The 18532-nt window shown below is 38.3% G+C and overlaps 1 protein-coding gene across 1 annotated transcript; it reads right to left on the bottom strand.

Annotated features, from left to right (window-relative positions):
• Positions 1 to 132: 132 nt before the first annotated feature.
• LOC119790295 (von Willebrand factor A domain-containing protein 7-like) lies at positions 133 to 17740 on the bottom strand. Its single transcript, XM_038295809.1, has 16 exons — positions 17707 to 17740; positions 13243 to 13446; positions 12879 to 13151; positions 12696 to 12789; positions 12450 to 12584; positions 7731 to 7917; positions 7471 to 7646; positions 7284 to 7396; positions 7074 to 7190; positions 3856 to 4062; positions 3649 to 3781; positions 3368 to 3517; positions 2356 to 2448; positions 2015 to 2277; positions 1624 to 1917; positions 133 to 980 (listed from the first exon to the last, which is right to left on the bottom strand). Exons 2-16 carry the CDS (start codon positions 13423 to 13425, stop codon positions 606 to 608), a joined length of 2793 nt encoding a protein of 930 aa, XP_038151737.1. The 5' UTR covers positions 13426 to 13446; positions 17707 to 17740; the 3' UTR covers positions 133 to 605.
• Between the last annotated feature and the right edge of the window lie 792 nt (positions 17741 to 18532).

The raw sequence follows: 18532 nt of genomic DNA, 5'->3' as shown, positions 1-18532 counted from the left end.
CATAGGATACAAAGCAAAGTAGTTTAATTTGAATTAGACTTTTGTCTGGATTTATAGCTGTCAGATTAAAGTTTAACAACTCAATAAGCTAAGGGAATGAGACATAACATATTGGACACTTAAATATCACACTTGATATCAGAAAATCTTTATTTGCATTACAAAAATCAAACCATATTATTACCAATATTAATTTATTATTCCCAAAATAATCTTTGCATATTTCTTGACTCTACAACAATGGCAAAAACAGGGAAATAAAATGTATGACTAAAATGAAAACACAATCCTGCAAATCATGTTTTGAATTCATCATCATAACGGCCTGAGTAATAAAACGTTTATTTTGCCGATCCAATGCTCTTTAAACTGTCAGTATCTATATCCAGATGTACATTTCACATAAAGTGGAATAAAAGGAGTAAAGAATGAGGCCTTCAGAAAGGATCCCTACTGCTTCATCCAGTACAGGGACCAGCTAATCCTTCAAAACCGACAATATTCTTCAAATGGTTAATAAGATATTTTGCAAGAAGATTGTACACAAAAATATTAGATTGAAAAACATGAACTATTGCACCTTTTAAAAGTTATTCAATACTAACTTAATTCAGCAAAAGGTATCCTAAAGCCACTATGCTGAGGCACAGAGAGAGGGACTGAGAGACGCTAATGGACACAGAGTCTCTGGCGCTGAAGAGACACGAGCCAACGTTACCTACTCGGTCTATAACCAACAGCTCCATTTCAGGCGCACAGCAGGATGCAGTGTAGGACACTAGTGTTATGTTCACAGTTCCAGCTTCCAGGCTGGTGTTGTAGGTACCGTTGCCCTGGATGAGGCTGACGCGGTCAACGCCCGCCCCGTTATCTCCATCAGTCACCCGGACATCAAGCTTCCATGTTGATTTGCTGCAGTTTTCAGGGCAGTTGGACTGCAGGTTGAGCAGCTCACAATCTGGATGGGAAAAATCCCCATTCTGTGGTGGAAATAAAGGAGTTGGTTTAGTGTTCTATAACTTAGGACAATATCTACAAACAGTATTAGTAGTTGGTCATTACAGTACTAAGTCTGTACATGAAGAGTTTGGATGGGCAATTGTTAATCTTTATAGGGACAAAGAAAAACAGTAATAAGGAATCATGACTTCCGTGAAAGGCAATTCCCCATGTTTACAAACCTAACAACTGGCAGCAGGATTAAGATGAATTTTCATCTTTTTTTCCCCATTTCTCTTCCATGGAAGATCAATAGCAACATACCTTATATTTGATCAAATACCACTATAAGTGCAGTTTAGTGGTATGGTTGCATTACAGCTACACTACACTACAATACCATACTAAATTTGCCTTTTTAATGATCAATGTATTAATTTCTAGTGTTGTTTCTTGGACTGTTTGAAAATTCTCATTTCTTTCAGCAAGCGACTTTGTCCTTTTTTTTTATAGAAACACTGATACTTTTTCAAATCTGTACCCATTACTAATGAGTTAGGTATAAAAAATATATATTTCTGTAGAAGTTATACTTAAATAACATGCTAATGTTACCTGGGTTTAAAATGAGATTTAAGATAAGCTTTGAAGGAGGTTTGATTGGTTGGAATGTTTTATATTTACCGAGTTTAATATAGAGAAGCGCAGCACGATGTAGTTGGAATCAGTTCCATCCGGAGTTTCTGCCTCGATGGTCAGGATGACGTCAGAACCTGACGGGGTGTTTGTGGGAGCTGACAGGGTCACTGTGCCATTAGTTCTGTTCCCACCTTTCAAGAATAACATGCTTGGAGACGTTAAGTCAAAGCCTTTATTGTTGGAGGCTCGGATGGTTACGTTTCCATCTGATCCGGTCCATGACACAGTGAAGGGCACAGAGACTGGTGTCCCTGGTATCAAGATGTTTTCTGAATCAGCCTGGATAAAAAGAACGTAAGTGAGCAAAACGTTTAAAATTTAAATTTGTATTACTTCTCACTTTCGGTCACTGAGTTCATACCAAACGTTTACTCACAGTAAGAGTCAGATTGGAAGCTCTGAAGTTAGTGGATGACTGTCTTTGAAAGTCATTTGAAGAACCCTGAACTCTTCCCTTCACCCGAACTGAAAACTCCACTTCTGGCATCATATCAAACTGGACTAAATAATCTCCATCCCCCTGTGAAGCAACAGTTCCTGTAATCTCCTCTGATCCAGCTGATGATTCCACCAGAGCAACTTCATTCACAGTAGCAGAGTCACTTCCTGCTATAGACACCAACAACCTGCCCGCGACACCTTTAGGAGAACAAAAAAGGTATAATTAATGCTAATTTAGTCATGATTAAAACATTCAATACAGACAGGTGGTCCTACCGGCTCTGGGACGTGTGTCTAGAGTATCAAATCCACCAAAAGGACCCTCAGATGGCACGACGAAGTCAAACAAGAAGTCAACAGAACTCTGGCCTGCAAACACAAAGGCATTAAAAGTTTCTCCCCTAGTTTTAGAAACAAAGACCAAGCGACCAAGACCAACAGTCTAATGATGCAACTGGAAAGTAGCTTCGCTGCAAAGCCTAAGATGCATAAGGAAGACTCCAGGCTAGTGATGGCACAATTGATGAAAGCTTCAGTACATTTTTGTTCCATTTTTTTGCTTGTCTTAATTTCTTCATGTTTTATTTTTATAAAGTAGCTTTGAAGTAGCAAATTTATACCTTATCTTAGTGGAGTTTTTTTTTTTTTTTTTTACCCTGTTTTTTTTTTTTGTTTTTGTTGGGTTTTTAGTTGGGGAAAACTGTATTACAGCCCGTCTATTTTTTTTTTTAATAACCCACTTAGAATATGGCAGGTGTAACTGATGCATGATAAAAAAAAAAACAACTGATTAAAATATATTTTTTAATGCTCTGATTTCAAGATTTCTTTCAAGCTCCAGGTTTCTATAACTACATGACTGGGATGTTATTGTTAAAAAAAGAATCACAATAGGATTTTTTTTGCCAGATCTTCCCCTTCAGCCTAAGAAACTTCTTGTATGTCTGTGTCACTTATTGCGTGTGATTTAGTAAAAAGATAAGAAAATTGGGTGCCACATAATGACAGGTTCAAGAAATCTTGAGTTCTTGTCGCAACTAGTGATTTCATACATTTAATTTGTTACAGCAATAAAAGTGAGGAAAATAAATGCATGATTATTGTTTACTAAAAATATGGAAATGAAACAAGATACAAAAACAATAGTAAACAGTTGTAATATTGATCTTACAAGATTAGGAATGTGCTCTGAAAATGGTTAAAAAAAATGAGTTTTCTTCTGCTGAATATATTTTAAAGCAGTCAGAGGGCTTAGGTTGTAGCTCCAAATGTTCTGCATGTCTCTCACCAATGACTCTTAGGGTATAGGGGTTAGTCGACACCATTTCTATTTTCCATTTCCCAACTTGTTTTTGTAACTGCGCTGTAATGAAGTTTCCCACTTGCTGAAGGTTGTTGATCAATGAGCCCGATGAGTCCGTGCTTTGCTGAGATGCACCTGGGAATAAGGACAGTGATAAACATACTTTGAGTGTCTCCTGAAACATTAGTTCCAAACTATAAACTAGGTTTTTGGTATTGAACACCCTTAATAATGAGAGGCTGAACACTTTTGAAAGGTAGTTTTACCTGTTGGGCTTGTGAGTTTGAAAGTGACGGACTTGCCGGTAATGTAAACTCTCAGGTTTGTAACAGTTTGATCAACTATAAAGGTAAAACTATCCGTCTGTCCTGGGCTCCTGGATGCCTGCAGCAGGGTCACCTGAGAGATCACAGTAGCAGCTTAGTCTAGAGACATCTTTTACAAAGAACCATGTTGATTTGTTCAGACATTACCACAGAGGAGCTGGCAGACTGGGCAATAATTGCTGCTGCAACAGGAAGTTGAGCTTTTGTCACTTCAATGGCCTGACCTCCTGATGCATGAGCCAGGTCTCTGTACAGCTGAGCTGCAGGCTGATTGATCGCTCTTGCTTGAGATTGGTTGATGCTTCTCCTCTTGCGACGATTAGTCTCTACTGTGTCTGTAACCATAAAGTTGACCTGTAACGAGAAAACAAATAATTCAACTTCATTGATCCCTGCAATTCTCTATTTAACCAATCCCATAGGAAGCAGTACGGGGCTAAGGGTCTTGCTTAGCGACCCAGTGTAGCAGACTGTGGGGTTTGAACCATCATCCTAATTAAAAACACATGCATTCTTCTCTAATCGCCAGACCAGTACTCCCCTCACACCAAACTATGAGAGCCCTTTCAATCTAAACTATTATAGACATAAGTAATTGTGTTCTTTGTAACAAAAAGAGGTGAAATATCTCAAGTGATTTGTGTGTTTGGTCGATCAAGGTGTAAAAAGGTTTTTGTTACCAAGTAACACAACACTGGGGGATTTTATATGAAAATTCAGTTCAAATTTGTGCATAAAGAGAAATGAAAAAATTGTTTTGCACACCGGGAGACATTAAGATGTTTTTGCAGATTCTTCTTAAAAAAGTTTTAGTTCGGATGATTGGATCATCTGGGTAAGTTTTTTTTTTTTTTTTTTTTTTTATCTTGCCTTAGATTTTCAATTGGATTTCTGTCTGCAGGGGATTCGTAACACTCACATTTCTTTTAAAGCCCCTGTCACATATACAGCGTATGCCTGAAGTATGAAAATCTTGCAAAAATGCTGGCATACGTTGAATAAGTATTGGGTCAGTTTCATATAAGTTAGGAGCATGCTGGCACACATCGACATACAGCAAGTATTTGATGTATGCCAGAGTATGCATGGGCCTTAAGTTACAGGTAAGTTATTTGATTGTTGAAATACGTTAAGTGTAAGTAACTCCAAAACCTACGATTAACTTCTGCATTACTTATGCATAACTTATCAAGAACTCAACGCATATCAACCTATTTGACGTTTTCCAGACGACTGCTGAACGTCTTTCTAACTTACAGCTACTGTATAATGGCATACTGGCAGCGTTTTGGTAGAAAAGTGGGTTCACATGTGCCCCTCTGGAGTGCATCCCCCTCATAGAGTAAGAAAGAAGGTTAGTGTGATGGATCCTCCCTGCATTTACGCCCAAGGCCATGGCCAACAAACTTCCTTGCAGACATGACGCTGAATACTGCTGAGAATGCAAACCTTTCTTTTTCTTTTCAATTATTTAATTTCTTAATTTTTTTTGCAGAGTGCTTAACAACAGCTACGTCAATACCGCGATCAAAGAAATCTTTTATCCATGCCAGGCACCTCCAAGCACATTGCTGGCTGGTAACATTTCATAGGTATTACGCTGCTGTGTGTTATGCACAAGTTAGGCTGTGGTTTGACATAAGTTCTGGACTTGTTATCTATACTCTATGTATATGCCCAAAATTGAAAAAAGTACATAGAAAGTTCAGCGTATGCCAGTGTTTTAGAAGATTCTGGGACATCAGGTATACACTGGTTAAATTGTCATGGTGTGACAGGGGCTTTATGTAAACAGTTTTATCCTAGTTATATGATTCCGTTTGCTTCTTTGCTGGAAGCTGAAACTCTCCCCTACTGTGTGGACTACCACAAATTTTCCATGGAATTGTTCTGTATTTTTTTGTGTGTTTTTTTTTTTGTTGCCAATATGGGTCTGGGAACAGATCTCCCAGAGCTAGCTGATAGCCCAACAGCTTTGCGTTTACAAGCAGACCATTATGACTCTTACCATAAGGTTCCACTCAACACTTGTATATTAACTCTAAGGAAAATTATCTAGGGAGTAAAATGTGTAAAACTGACACAGAGATGGAAAGGGAGGCGAAAAAGACAGGGGATAAGAATTAAGGGAAGAGAGGAAGAGACAAGACAGAGTATATGCAAAGAGAGAAAATAAAACAAGACAGCTCAAATAGACAACACAGAAGCTCTTTAGTTTTACCCATCATGAGATGTTTCTTGTGTGATACCAGATACACCTTTTTATAGGCCATCATTTGGGATTGAACCAGCTGATATTAATTTGCGCTGACAATGGGCAGTATTGCTTTCTAACTACTGAGAGATTTTGGCAGGTGTTTTGGCTTTCTATGCCTTCTTGCACCTCCCTTTCTTCACATGTTCAGTACTTGTTCAGTTCCCTGTGCCATTCCACATTATAACAGATAACTTAATTTAAGAATATCTATGGTTTGATTTCTTTTTCAAGTGCGCATTGCATGGATTGTTGCTGACATCTGGTGAAAATGTCATGTCAATAGCACCTCTAGAAATATATTTATTGAGATAAATGGTGGCGTGTTAAATACTTCAATTCACACGCTGTATATCTGTAGCTGCAGCTTAGTATTTAGTATTAGTGTGTATCCGTGAACACCTGGAACCAAACTCTAGTGATATGTGTGGATGGGGTTGCTTGCGTATATCATTGTGCCCTAGATCAGTGGGGTACAAGGAGGGTAGACATCGGGAATTGTTCTGGATTTACATCCATTCATCTTGCCATCAATTGATACTCGCCGCAACATTATGGGGATAGTGTGTTCAGCGTGATATGCAGTGTTAGTTTTGATTCACGATCCAAAATGTTCAATGTTTGTCTCATTTGACCAAAAAACCTCACTCCACAAGTTTTCTTTATGGTTTGCTACTAATTCAAAGATAATTTACCTTTTACATTCCTTTTTAGAAATGGATTTCTTCTCCCCCAAATAGCTGTTATTAAAATATTATTTTAAACCACACTGATTTAAATGTCTCCACAACTTTTTTCCCCTGATTGTCTGGAGCACTCCTTTGTCTTTAAGATGCTCATTGTTGCATTTTTAAGAACTTTCGAAACTTTTACAGAAACACTGGATGTAAGCTACTCACTGCAACCAGTTAGGGACTTCTAAAGTCTACTATTTTAGGAGCCTAATGTTGATTTAATTAAATGCAGAGTAAACAGGATGATTTCAATAAAAAAACAACTTGCATAGCTTTTTGTGTTTAAAATGACAAAATCTATATTAAAAATGAGGATCTAGATGATTATTTTTACAAGGAGCTATAAACACATTCAATATTAGTATGCAAACAGATACCACTGTCTGGGTCCGCTCAATGAGGGCGATCACTGTGTTCTTCAGTTGTTCATCTTTAGCTGGTGCATCCGTGAAGAGAAATATCTCGGAGCTGAACGGAGCAGAAGTTAATGCCAGCTGTAAGACAATGCATGAATGCAATAAAGATAATTTTAATTCATTTTTTTTTTATCAGCAGTGTTGGAAACATTGGAACACAGACAGCATTACCTGTAGTCCAGAGAGACTCATTTCCTCCTTATCTCCACCTCCAGTAGTTGTTAAACTATCAACAATATTTTTGAAAAGGTTTGCATCTGATGTTCGAATCAGTGGCCCAAATCCTTCACATGCAAAAGAAAAAAAATCAGAAGTTGCATTTACAGTTTGAAAAGCTTGCTAAATTCTTCAGCCTTACCTGGATCGCTGAAAGGTACGAGGATGTAAAGTGATGGTTCATTCTCTGTTCCCTTATATCTTTCTATGATGCTGGAGGTGACGGACTTCACCACTGCAATGTCATCACTCATGCTCTTTGAGGTGTCAGTGACAAAACAAAGAGCTCTGCTTGATCCCCTTGCGATTCCCACCATCCTGAGGTAAACAAATAGTTGGACAAAAATAAGGCAAAAACCAACAACAATAATAAAACATTGGTCCATAATTAAATAAACATACTCTAGGAAGGGTCTCTCTCCTGCTGCCAGTCGAACGTCCTCCAGCAGCTGACTGGTCGCAGCAATCGCCACATTTGCTGCTTGTGTGTGGAGATGTCCATGCTCAGACTTGAAGGAATCCTTGTTTATCCCACCCTTTGGTTCGATCTTACTAGTTTGGTCAATTCCTCCTCCATGACTGCACTTTCCTTTTATTAGACAGGAAAAGGTGATATGTAATTCTTCCCCGCTAGGTTTCCCTTTTGAGAAGTTACAACTTTTGCATAGGAAAGTGATTTTTTATATTTCATCAAAGAGTGGCATGCCAAAAAGTTATATATAGAACCCTCTTCTGAATAATTTTCTTTTATTTTTTTTTGATAACAACAATAGGGTATTCCTATAACCCTAATGTTTAGCTCTCATTACAAATTCTTTATTAGACTCCTTCAAGACTGTGGCTCAGTATCTCTAAAACAATATGTATTTTACTTCCTCTCAGAAGCAGCATTTTGCTCAAATTAAGAGATTACTCACAGTTTTTATGAATACTTTTGGTCTTTTGTGTATTTTCATCAATAATATGGTTTTGTTAACACTGTAAACTCAAAGTAGTATTTCAGAGCTGAAAAAAGAAGCCATGATTAAGCTACATACTGTAGAATCACATGCTAAACCAGAAAACCCAGGTAAAGGAACATTCATGGCAGGAGGGAATGCGGCCTGAGGGGAATAAACAACTTTCAAAACCGGTCTCGTTGAGTATGTTCAGAAAGTCAGCTAAACTCATAGGGCCGGATTTATCAAGATCCAATTTTGCGTGCAGTAATTTGCGCTCGCAAACTGGAATTTTGCGCGAGGGGCTGAACCATGGTTTGCGGGTGATTTAACAAGAGCGATTGCGTAACTGGTGACAGGTGCAAAACTGTTGGAGACGCCCTATTTAAATGATGGTTTTGCGCGTTTGGTGGTTTGCGGCATGGCGAGTTTGGACAGCAGAAAGCGCAAAAGGAAATTCGACCCCATATGGAGGTGTTGGTGGATGAAGCCAACAAACATTTAAGTGAGCTACAGCAAAGAAATGTGACTGTCACACAGAGGAACGCTATATGTGAACAAATCTGTAATAAAGTAAACGCTGTTGGTGAAACCTTGCGAACAGTTGATGAAGTAAAAAGAAGATACCAGGATATTAGAAGGCGAACCAAAGAAAAACTGGCATATAACAAAACATCTGCGAACAAAACAGGAGGGGGCACAGTAGATGAGATGCCTCTGACCAGCATTGAGGAACAAGTACAGCTGACGCTCTGTGAGGAGCAAATCACTGGAATTGCAGCTCCAAAATGGCAATGCTGGATAAACGAAATGTTTTGATGATCGTTTCCTCGTTCATTCCAAAAATATTCACACGGAGTGAAAAATGCGTTCTCTGCGTCTCCTTGCTTTATTTCCATGTCTCCTTCTTGCGGCAATAACCGCTGCCATGTGTGCGCAATTACGCATACAGACCATTTGCACCTTCTTTTGAAACGTGTTAAAAATAGAGTCAGATACCGTTAGCAAAATTGCTTTCAGGTTTGATAAATCACTTTGCGAGTGCTAAATTAATATATTTACATGTTCTCCTCCCACAAGACGCACTTTTGCGTGTAAACGCCCCAAATTGCATATTCATTGCAGAAAAAGTACTAAATGGATAAGAGGCGCTATTTATCACGTTTTAAAGACCAAATCCTTTTAGCACGCTGTTGATAGATCAGTTTGTACATTTTTTAGCGTGCGCAGTGAAATAGCTCACGTTTTTATACACGCAAACCTTTGATAGATCCGGCCCATATTTCCACATACTTATGTCTGAACTTAATTAACTTAGGACTGAATCCAACAGAAGACTGATAAGCACTGCTTGTGTTCATTGAAGCTTGGAGGATTCCTCCAAGTGCTGCCTGATGGTTATGTTTATAGTTAAAATATGTTTGTGAAAATGGAATCGTCTGTTTGATCAAACATGTGATAACAAACATGTGATCTCAAACAAGATAAAACTATGGGTGCTTTTACCAAAACGGTAGTAATTCATATAGATATATTTCAGTTATCCAAATCTACCTTTCAATGAAGCTAAGGAAGTTGCTTTCACAGAAGGGGGAAGAGTTATAGGGAAGTGTTAAATGCACAATTCAATAAAAGAAGTTGCTTGGATGATCATCCTGTGATGGACGTAACTAGGAAACCCATCCCTACTGTTTCTAGTCCAGAGACAGTACTCTTAAAAGGGGAAGTGTTGCAAAAAGGACTTAACACAGCATCAGTGGGGAAATATGTTCATATTTGGCTATATCGAATCATAATTTCAAGTAAATTGAACTTATACAGCTTGATCTGAATGTGTCTGATTGATTAGAATTGTATATGCATGAATTTTGAAATTATTTGCAAGCATTTTGTTTGTCAAGTACAATAAGATTTCATTTTCATGTTAAATCCAAGCCTTGTGTTTTGCAGTCCAAAACCTTCTTATAAACCACTGTTGCTCTATGAATTTGTGCTTTACAGTCAAATTACTCCAAAATAAATGGTCAGAAATGCTAAACCTTTCAGACCAATCGTTATTAAAAGGTTACCTTTGCCTCACTTCCTAAAAGTTGGTTGAAACAAGGAAAACACACAGATAATTTAAAGTTGATGAATTAAACATACAAGAACAGATTGTTCTTTTAAACATGGTAGGGAATTTTAGATAATCTAAATCAGCACTGTAAACCCATTTTGCAGAATGAGGGCCGGATTTATCAAGATCCAATTTTGCGTGCAGTAATTTGCGCTCGCAAACTGGAATTTTGCGCGAGGGGCTGAACCATGGTTTGCGGGTGATTTAACAAGAGTGATTGCGTAACTGGTGGAAGGTGCAAAACTGTTGGAGACGCCCTATTTAAATGATGGTTTTGCGCGTTTTGTGGTTTGCGGCAAAGTAGTTTGTAGTTTCTACAAACTAGTGCATTAAGAAATTTAAATCTTACAGTGACCCCCATAAAAAAAATAAATAAGTAAATATATATATATATATATATATATATATATATATATATATATATATATATATATATATATATATATATTTATAAATTGGCAACCTTTATTCCCTAAGGTGGTATGTGCTGCAGTAAAAAAAAAAAAAAAAAAAAAAAAAAAAAACAGGTGTTTTGTATTGGCCTGTGACTGTGGATGAGATCCCCGCAGCATTTGGCACGTTGCTCCACAGGCGCAGGGGGAGAACCCCGACCCCGTCGGACAGCACTTCTGAAAAAACGAGATTGGGAGATCCCAGCTCACGCTGCAACCGAACGCTGGAATGACCCAGATGCAAAAAAGTGCAATGTTGCAAGGAGTTTTGTGATATCTGGTATTGCGTGGGTCCTCCTTGTGCCTGGCTCCAAATCCATTCGGAGTTCCCCCAACAGCTCCAGAATGGAAATGCTGGATAGACGATAAGTTTTGATGATCGTTTCCTCGTTCATTGCAAAAATATTTACACGGAGTGAAAAAATGCGTTGTCTGCGTCTCCTTGCTTTATTTCCATGTCTCCTTCTTGCGACAATAACCGCTGCCATGTGTGCGCAATTACGCATACAGACCATTTGCACCTTCTTTTGAAACGTGTTAAATATAGAGTCAGATACCGTTAGCAAAATTGCGTTCAAGTTTGATAAATCACTTTGCGAGTGCTAAATTAATATATTTACATGTTCTCCTCCCACAAGACGCACTTTAGCGTGTAAACGCCCCATATTGCATATTCATTGCAAAAAAAGTACTAAATGGATCAGAGGCGCTATTTAGCACGTTTTAAAGACCAAATCCTTTTAGCACGCTGTTGATAGATCAGTTTGTACATTTTTTAGCGTGCGCAGTGAAATAGCTCACGTTTTAATACACGCAAACCTTTGATAGATCCGGCCCTGAGTGTTGGAACTTACCATTAGTAATCCAACTTTAACTTATAAATGTGAATCATTGCTCCTTGAATTCTCATGTAGCATCCATTGCCACTAGTCTGGGGTTAAATTAGATGGGGACTTTAGATCAGATGCTTAAATTAGGTCTGTTTCAAAAACAAGATTTTGTTTTAGCAGAGGCATGTTTTCTACTCTGATTGCTTTCCATTGGCTCCCTGTGTGATACAGAATTGATTTGTACAATACTTGTGTTTGTATTTAAATGTCTTAATCACCTTTCTCCCCCTTATTCTTAAGATTTGATCCACCCTTATTATCCTACACCAACTCTAAGGTCAACTGATCAGCTGCTCCTGGCGTTCCCCCCCCCCCCCCCCCCCCCCCCCTTTGTAATCATGCTCCCTGTTCCCATGTTCTATTTTACTCTGTATTTTTGGATAGTACATTACTTTAATCAAAATTCAGTTTTTTATTTGCTTTATAATTTAAATGGAATTGAATGAGTAAAACTTGACAAATGTCCAGTGATCCAGTTCATTTAGCACACATTTATCACATAAACTTAAGAAATGGAAACAAAGAGCCTAAAATAGTCTTGCTGGACAGAGTGAGAGTGACCGAATGAATAAAATGATTTTCTGCCTTTTTTCTAAAACTTGTAGTGTGGATATCAATAGCAATAGACAACCAGCCTGCAAGACACTACTAGAGGTAGATCAAAGATTGAAATTCACATGTCAGCTTACAACATGAACCTTAAAAAAAAACATATCTGTATTTACCAGGTGGTTTGGTTGAGACAATAGGTACAATCCCAAAGTACCCAGAGGTCAGGATCTGCTCTTCTATGATGTCCTCCAGAATATTGTTGGTGCAGTCGTCTCCATCACAGCTGCGACATGTGGCTCTGCTTTCATCTGATAATGGGTAAACAAAAAACTTTTCGTTTTTAACCTTCATTTCGAATATCTTTCAAAAACTCCACCATCAGCTGAAAACTCAGCCATCAGTTCATAGCATCTCTTTACCTGCTATGTTACCAATGCTGCTTTCTGCTCTGATCAGATTAGAGTTAGGGACTGTTTTTCCCAGCTCTACCCAGTTACTGTGACTGTAGAAATCCTTAAAAAGGAACAAGAAAAGATGAATCATCGTTCAACCCAAATACCTTCAATTTTTTCTTTTTTTTTGAAGTTCAAGATTTTAATTACTTGCAAAGGATGCATAATCTCTCCCAGTTGCTGTCGAGCAGTCTCATAATTCTCCATCCTGTTGCTGGCTTTGACAGCAGCAATTCCCTCTGTGATGATTCCCCTTCCCTGAACAAACATCTCCTCGTCAAAGTGGTAGCTTGCATTCAAAGCATATCGGATGTCCACTCTGATGTTCCTCAGTGTGATAGACTTTATGGCTTTTCGGAAAGTCTTCGATGACTGTGAGGCACCGCAAGCAGCAGCAACATTTTCTGCAGTATAAGGCTGAGCCTATTTAGATATATTTGGACATTGAAAGCAAAATTATTAAGACATCCCATCATTGTTTAGAAAGAATAACAACAAGGCTGTAAATTCCTACTGGAAAATTGAAGTTGACTCCTTCGGCCACTGCCAGAGCACGGCATGTCTGCACAGTTGCATTCAGAATTGCTCGTTCTGTAATTTCCTGGTGATTTAAAGAGTCTCCTGGCAATATTTCAAAAGCCTGAGCTCCAATATGTAGGAAGAGGAAACAAAACACACCCAACAACAAGCGCATCATAGCTGCAACTTTCACCAACACCTGAAATTCAGATAATTTTTTTAATTAACAATCTTAATCAGTCATTTGTGTTGAATGTGAAACAAATACTGTTAATATTGTCCTCAAAGTCTTAATATATTCTACTTGGCTAAATACTGAATTGTCAGAACGTTCATTCTCCAAAGGGAATTAAAAACTGCTAAACTTATATGCTCATATTAGGTATAAAAACATTTTTGGCAGACAATTTAATTTCTAGTTGATTTTAAACTGCAAAGGGTCAATATTTTACATAAAGACCCAAAAATCCCTTCCTAATTCTATGTAGTTAAAGAACCCCTGCAAGTTAAACCCTTTTTGGCCATTAAAAAGAAATTATCACATAATCTGGATCAATATTTTATACTCTTACTTTGTAAGAAATTGTTAATTTAAAGCCTTAGTTGTAGTCCAGAAAAATTCATTCAGATTAAAGCCAAGGCTGTTCCAAAAGCTTAATATTAGCCTAGCTCATGTAGTATAAATATATTTGTGCAATTAAATTGTGCTTTGAGTTATTGTTCTTTTGAAACATCCAACTATATCCAATTCAGTTTGCCGAGCTATAACTAAAATAACAGCACACACATATACACAAAGGGCCGGATTTATCAAGATCCAATTTTGCGTGCAGTAATTTGCGCTCGCAAAGTGGAATTTTGCGCGAGGGGCTGAACCATGGTTTGCGGGTGATTTAACAAGAGCGATTGCGTAACTGGTGGCAGGCGCAAAACTGTTGGAGACGCCCTATTTAAATGATGGTTTTGCGCGTTTTGTGGTTTGCGGCAAAGTAGTTTGTAGTTTGTGCAAACTAGTGCATTAAGAAATTTTAATCTTACAGTGACACCACCCCCTCCAAAAAAAGAAATATATGTGGCACCCGAGAGGTGCGATCATCTTTAAAAAAAACATAAAAACCAAACAGACTGCGGCGATTGTGAGCAGGGCCCTAAAAAGTTTAATAGATTAAAAGTTCAATAATTTACGTAAAAAGACGAGCTCGCTAAAAGTGTTCAATAAAATACGTTAAAAGGAAAAAGATAAAAAAAAAAGATAGATAAAAGAGAAAAGATTAAAAAGAAAGATAAAAATCCAGATGGTGGAGAGCAGCAGAGTCAATGGGGAAGTCTGTTAAAAGACGCGCACTTGGCGGGTATAATGGAGGGCACCGTCCACCCCAGCGCTGGGTCCTCGTTTCGGCACGCTGCGCGTGTGGGCCTCTCCAGCGTAGCTGGCCTGCGAGGTCTCCTCCAACACGCGCCTCTCGCCAGCGTGTCTCTGCGCCTCGCTCCATGACGGGCCTCTCTGCACCCCGCTCCGGTGAGCGTCTCTCCGGCGTGCGTCCTTGCACCTTGCTCCGGTGCGCGTCCCTGCACCTCGCTCGCTCCGGTGCGCGTCTCTCCGGCGCGCTCCTCTCCGGTGCGCGTCTCTCTGTCCGGTGCGCGTCTCTCCGGTGCGCGTCTCTCTCTCCGGTGCGCGTCTCTCCACCTCGCTCCGGCGGGCCTCCTGCCGTCAGTCCCCAAGGCTCTCCCGCTGCTTCCCTCTCACTCGCTCCGTCCGGCTCCCTCCAAGATCGGCCTTCCCCAACCAAACCTTCCCATGTCCGGTGTCTGTCCCTCCAACCAAGCAGCTGCCCTTTTTTAAATCAGCGTCCCAGTCGGCACGCTGCTTAGTTGATTGGGAACACCTGTGCCGTTGTGGGCGTGTCCAGGTGTGTGTGGCAATGTGGCCTCCAAACAAAATCCAAAAAAACATGCAACACACAAAATTGAAAACAAGCAAACAAGTTCAAAAATAAAGAAAATCCAAAATTAGAAAACATGCAACAACTTAACAAAAAGGCCACATTACCACATATATTATATATATATATATATATATATATATATATATATATATATATATATATATATATATATATAAACTTTGGCAACCTTTATTCCCTAAGGTGGTATGTGGCTGAATTTCTACTTCACCGCAGTAAGAAAAAAACACACAAACAAAAATAAAACAGGTGTTTTTTATCGGCCTGTAGAAAAATGCACATACCAAATGGCTCACAAGAAGTGACTGTGGATAAGATGACTGCATTGGCATGTTGCTCCACAGGCGCAGGGTGTCGGGGTTCTCCGGTAGTCAGGGCGACATGGCATTTAGAACGTCGGACAGCACTTCTGAAAAACGAGATTGGGAGATCCCAGATGCAAAAAAGTGCAATGTTGCAAGGAGTTTCGTGATATCTGGTATTGCGTGGGTCCTCCTTGTGCCTGGCTCCAAATCCATTCGGAGTTCCCCCAACAGCTCCAAAATGGCAATGCTGGATAAACGATATGTTTTGATGATCGTTTCCTCGTTCATTCCAAAAATATTCACACGGAGTGAAAAAATGCGTTCTCTGCGTCTCCTTGCTTCATTTCGATTTCTCCTTCTTGCGACAATAACCGCTGCCATGTGTGCGCAATTACGCATACAGACCATTTGCACCTTCTTTTGAAACGTGTTAAATATAGAGTCAGATACCGTTAGCAAAATTGCTTTCAGGTTTGATAAATCACTTTGCGAGTGCTAAATTAATATATTTACATGTTATCCTCCCACAAGACGCACTTTTGCGTGTAAACGCCCTATATTGAATATTCATTGCAGAAAAAGTACTAAATGGATAAGAGACGCTATTTAGCACGTTTTAAAGACCAAATCCTTTTAGCACGCTGTTGATAGATCAGTTTGTACATTTTTTTGCGTGCGCAGTGAAATAGCTCACGTTTTAATACACGCAAACCTTTGATAAATCCGGCCCAAAAATACCACATACATACATACGTACATGGATCACTTCTTGACAAAACCAGGAGATAGATAATATATATATATATATATATTTTATAATGCCAACCTCAAGTGAAAGGGAAGTAGACTATAGACATCAACATAAAATCAGAGATCTATTAAAAAAATAAAAAAAGCACCTTCTCCAGTTTCTTGGAGCTCACATGGAAATGTCAAATTCCAAATGGAAAGTAGCATGAACAAATGAGGCAAGAATATTGATCTATTTAACTATTCTGAAATGCTTTAAACCTAAGGTTCACCCATTACCAGATGTCAAGAATGGCGGTAACATAAAGCTGTGGGTAAGATTCACTGACAGTGCTGTTGTAGTGCATAAAGCTGGTAGACTAACAAATTGAGAAATACATATAAGTTATTCAATTGCACTTCAAATCAATAGCTAGATGGTTGAATCTTTGTCACAGTCTGGCATAAGAACTAAAAAATAACGGTGTTTTTTTTCAGATGATAACAAAAACATTGGTCTAAACAACTGGTTAACCAGAAAAAAAAAAATAAAACAAAAACACATTGGATTAGAAAAGTACCGTAGTGAAATATTTACAAAGGACTTTACAGAAGCTGGATGATAGCTCTGAAATAATTTGTAGTTTCTTTTCAATTTTGATTTGACTCTCTGCTCATCAGCCGCCACAGGCTGAAGGGGGTTTGCTAATTACCAATTTATTTAAGTCATGTGTGTGGAGGAGGGTAAATACCTAAAACATGCTTCCTGAGGACCGAGTTAGAAAATCACTGTTCTAAGGAACATACACTCAAACAATCCTGCATTGTTCTGTATATATTTGAACAGGTGTAAATTTGCCCCTTTATTAATTAGAGAAAGTTTACATAAGAATCAAATAAGTGTCCCAGTTCTGTAGTTTTTTTTTCAATCTGTAAGGAAAATGAAATATTTGAACACATCATTTAAATGCCTGAAATTATACTGACATTGATCCCAAATATGAATATATTCAAACTTCTGATCCAAACACTTTATCATAAATAATAATTTCCTTTTTTAGGATTGTGAGCACAATAGATTCTTTCATCTTTTGGTATTAATAACCTCTGAAACTACAACCTACATTAATCCAAACAATTCAAGGCAGTTGGAAAGGGCATGTAATACAAATAAATTTTTTTCTTTAGTTTGATAGCTGATGTAAAGCTTTTATCAAGCACTTTGTAATGCAGGCTATTCTAAGTGTTGATTTGTTTAATAATTCCTGTAGTTTTATCTGTATTTGTATGCTTTTTGCATTAGAATTTGCCTATTTGCATCTGACACACCTGAATTTCCACACAGTGGTCAAATAGAAGGTATCTCGGTTTTATTCGATCTTACTTCAAACCTACTATGATGATAGAGCTCATTCTCATTGTATTTCTCTTTCACTGGAGTAGAAGGAAAAAGCTGCTCACCTGAATGATGTTCTGCTCAGTCTGTGGTTATTGTGTCAACACCTACTTCATATGGGTTAGCTTTAAGGCGGAGTCAAACTGGACTTGCTCTACCTGCTAAGGGGGAGCATCAAGGTGGAGTAACGCTGACCTTGTTTTGGGTTTTCTTCTAATCATGCAGTAATGCAGATTATAATCTATGTCTGAGCATTTCGGTGTTTACATTTCACATTTATAAGGACAGTCATATGTTCCTTTACCAAAATCTCTTCTGTTATACTGAACACAATTTACCTTAATCAAATACAAAGTCCTTCTTTGTTTCATGTCCTCTTAAGAGAAAAAAGCCCACTGTAATATTTTTTTCTGACCTTTTTTTTTTTTAATCTTTGTTCAAACCACAGCTTTACTTCCTGCATATTTGTCATTCCTGCTTTAGCATGTTCCATAAAACAAAGGTGAGTGAATGCTTACATTTAGCAATGCATGCTCATAATGAAACACTGACAGGTGCCAAGACAGCTTTATGAACTATCTTTTCGATCATAAGATGAAAATCTGCAAAAGTTGCAGGGCAGGATCCCTATCTGAATGTGCATGACAAATGAAATTTAACTTTTGGTTTCTAATGGGATGAAAGTTCACCTTACCACACCTAATTGTCTGAAGATGCTTAAAAAAAACAACAACCTGTTTATGATTGTTTTATTTCTTTTTAAGCTTCAACAATACTGGGATCTAAAAATGAATTCTGATAGTTAGAAAAGAGTTGTTTATAAAGGCATCAAATAACACCCAGCATGAGAGTGTAGTATGAGGATGAGTAAAACTATCATTGGTTCTTTGC

Source organism: Cyprinodon tularosa, unplaced genomic scaffold (assembly GCF_016077235.1).
Source record: "Cyprinodon tularosa strain WSP-4 unplaced genomic scaffold, ASM1607723v1 ctg36, whole genome shotgun sequence".
Classification (NCBI taxonomy): domain Eukaryota; kingdom Metazoa; phylum Chordata; class Actinopteri; order Cyprinodontiformes; family Cyprinodontidae; genus Cyprinodon; species Cyprinodon tularosa.
The sequence above is the reverse complement of the archived record's forward strand: the minus strand, read 5'-3'. Positions and strand labels throughout refer to the sequence as shown.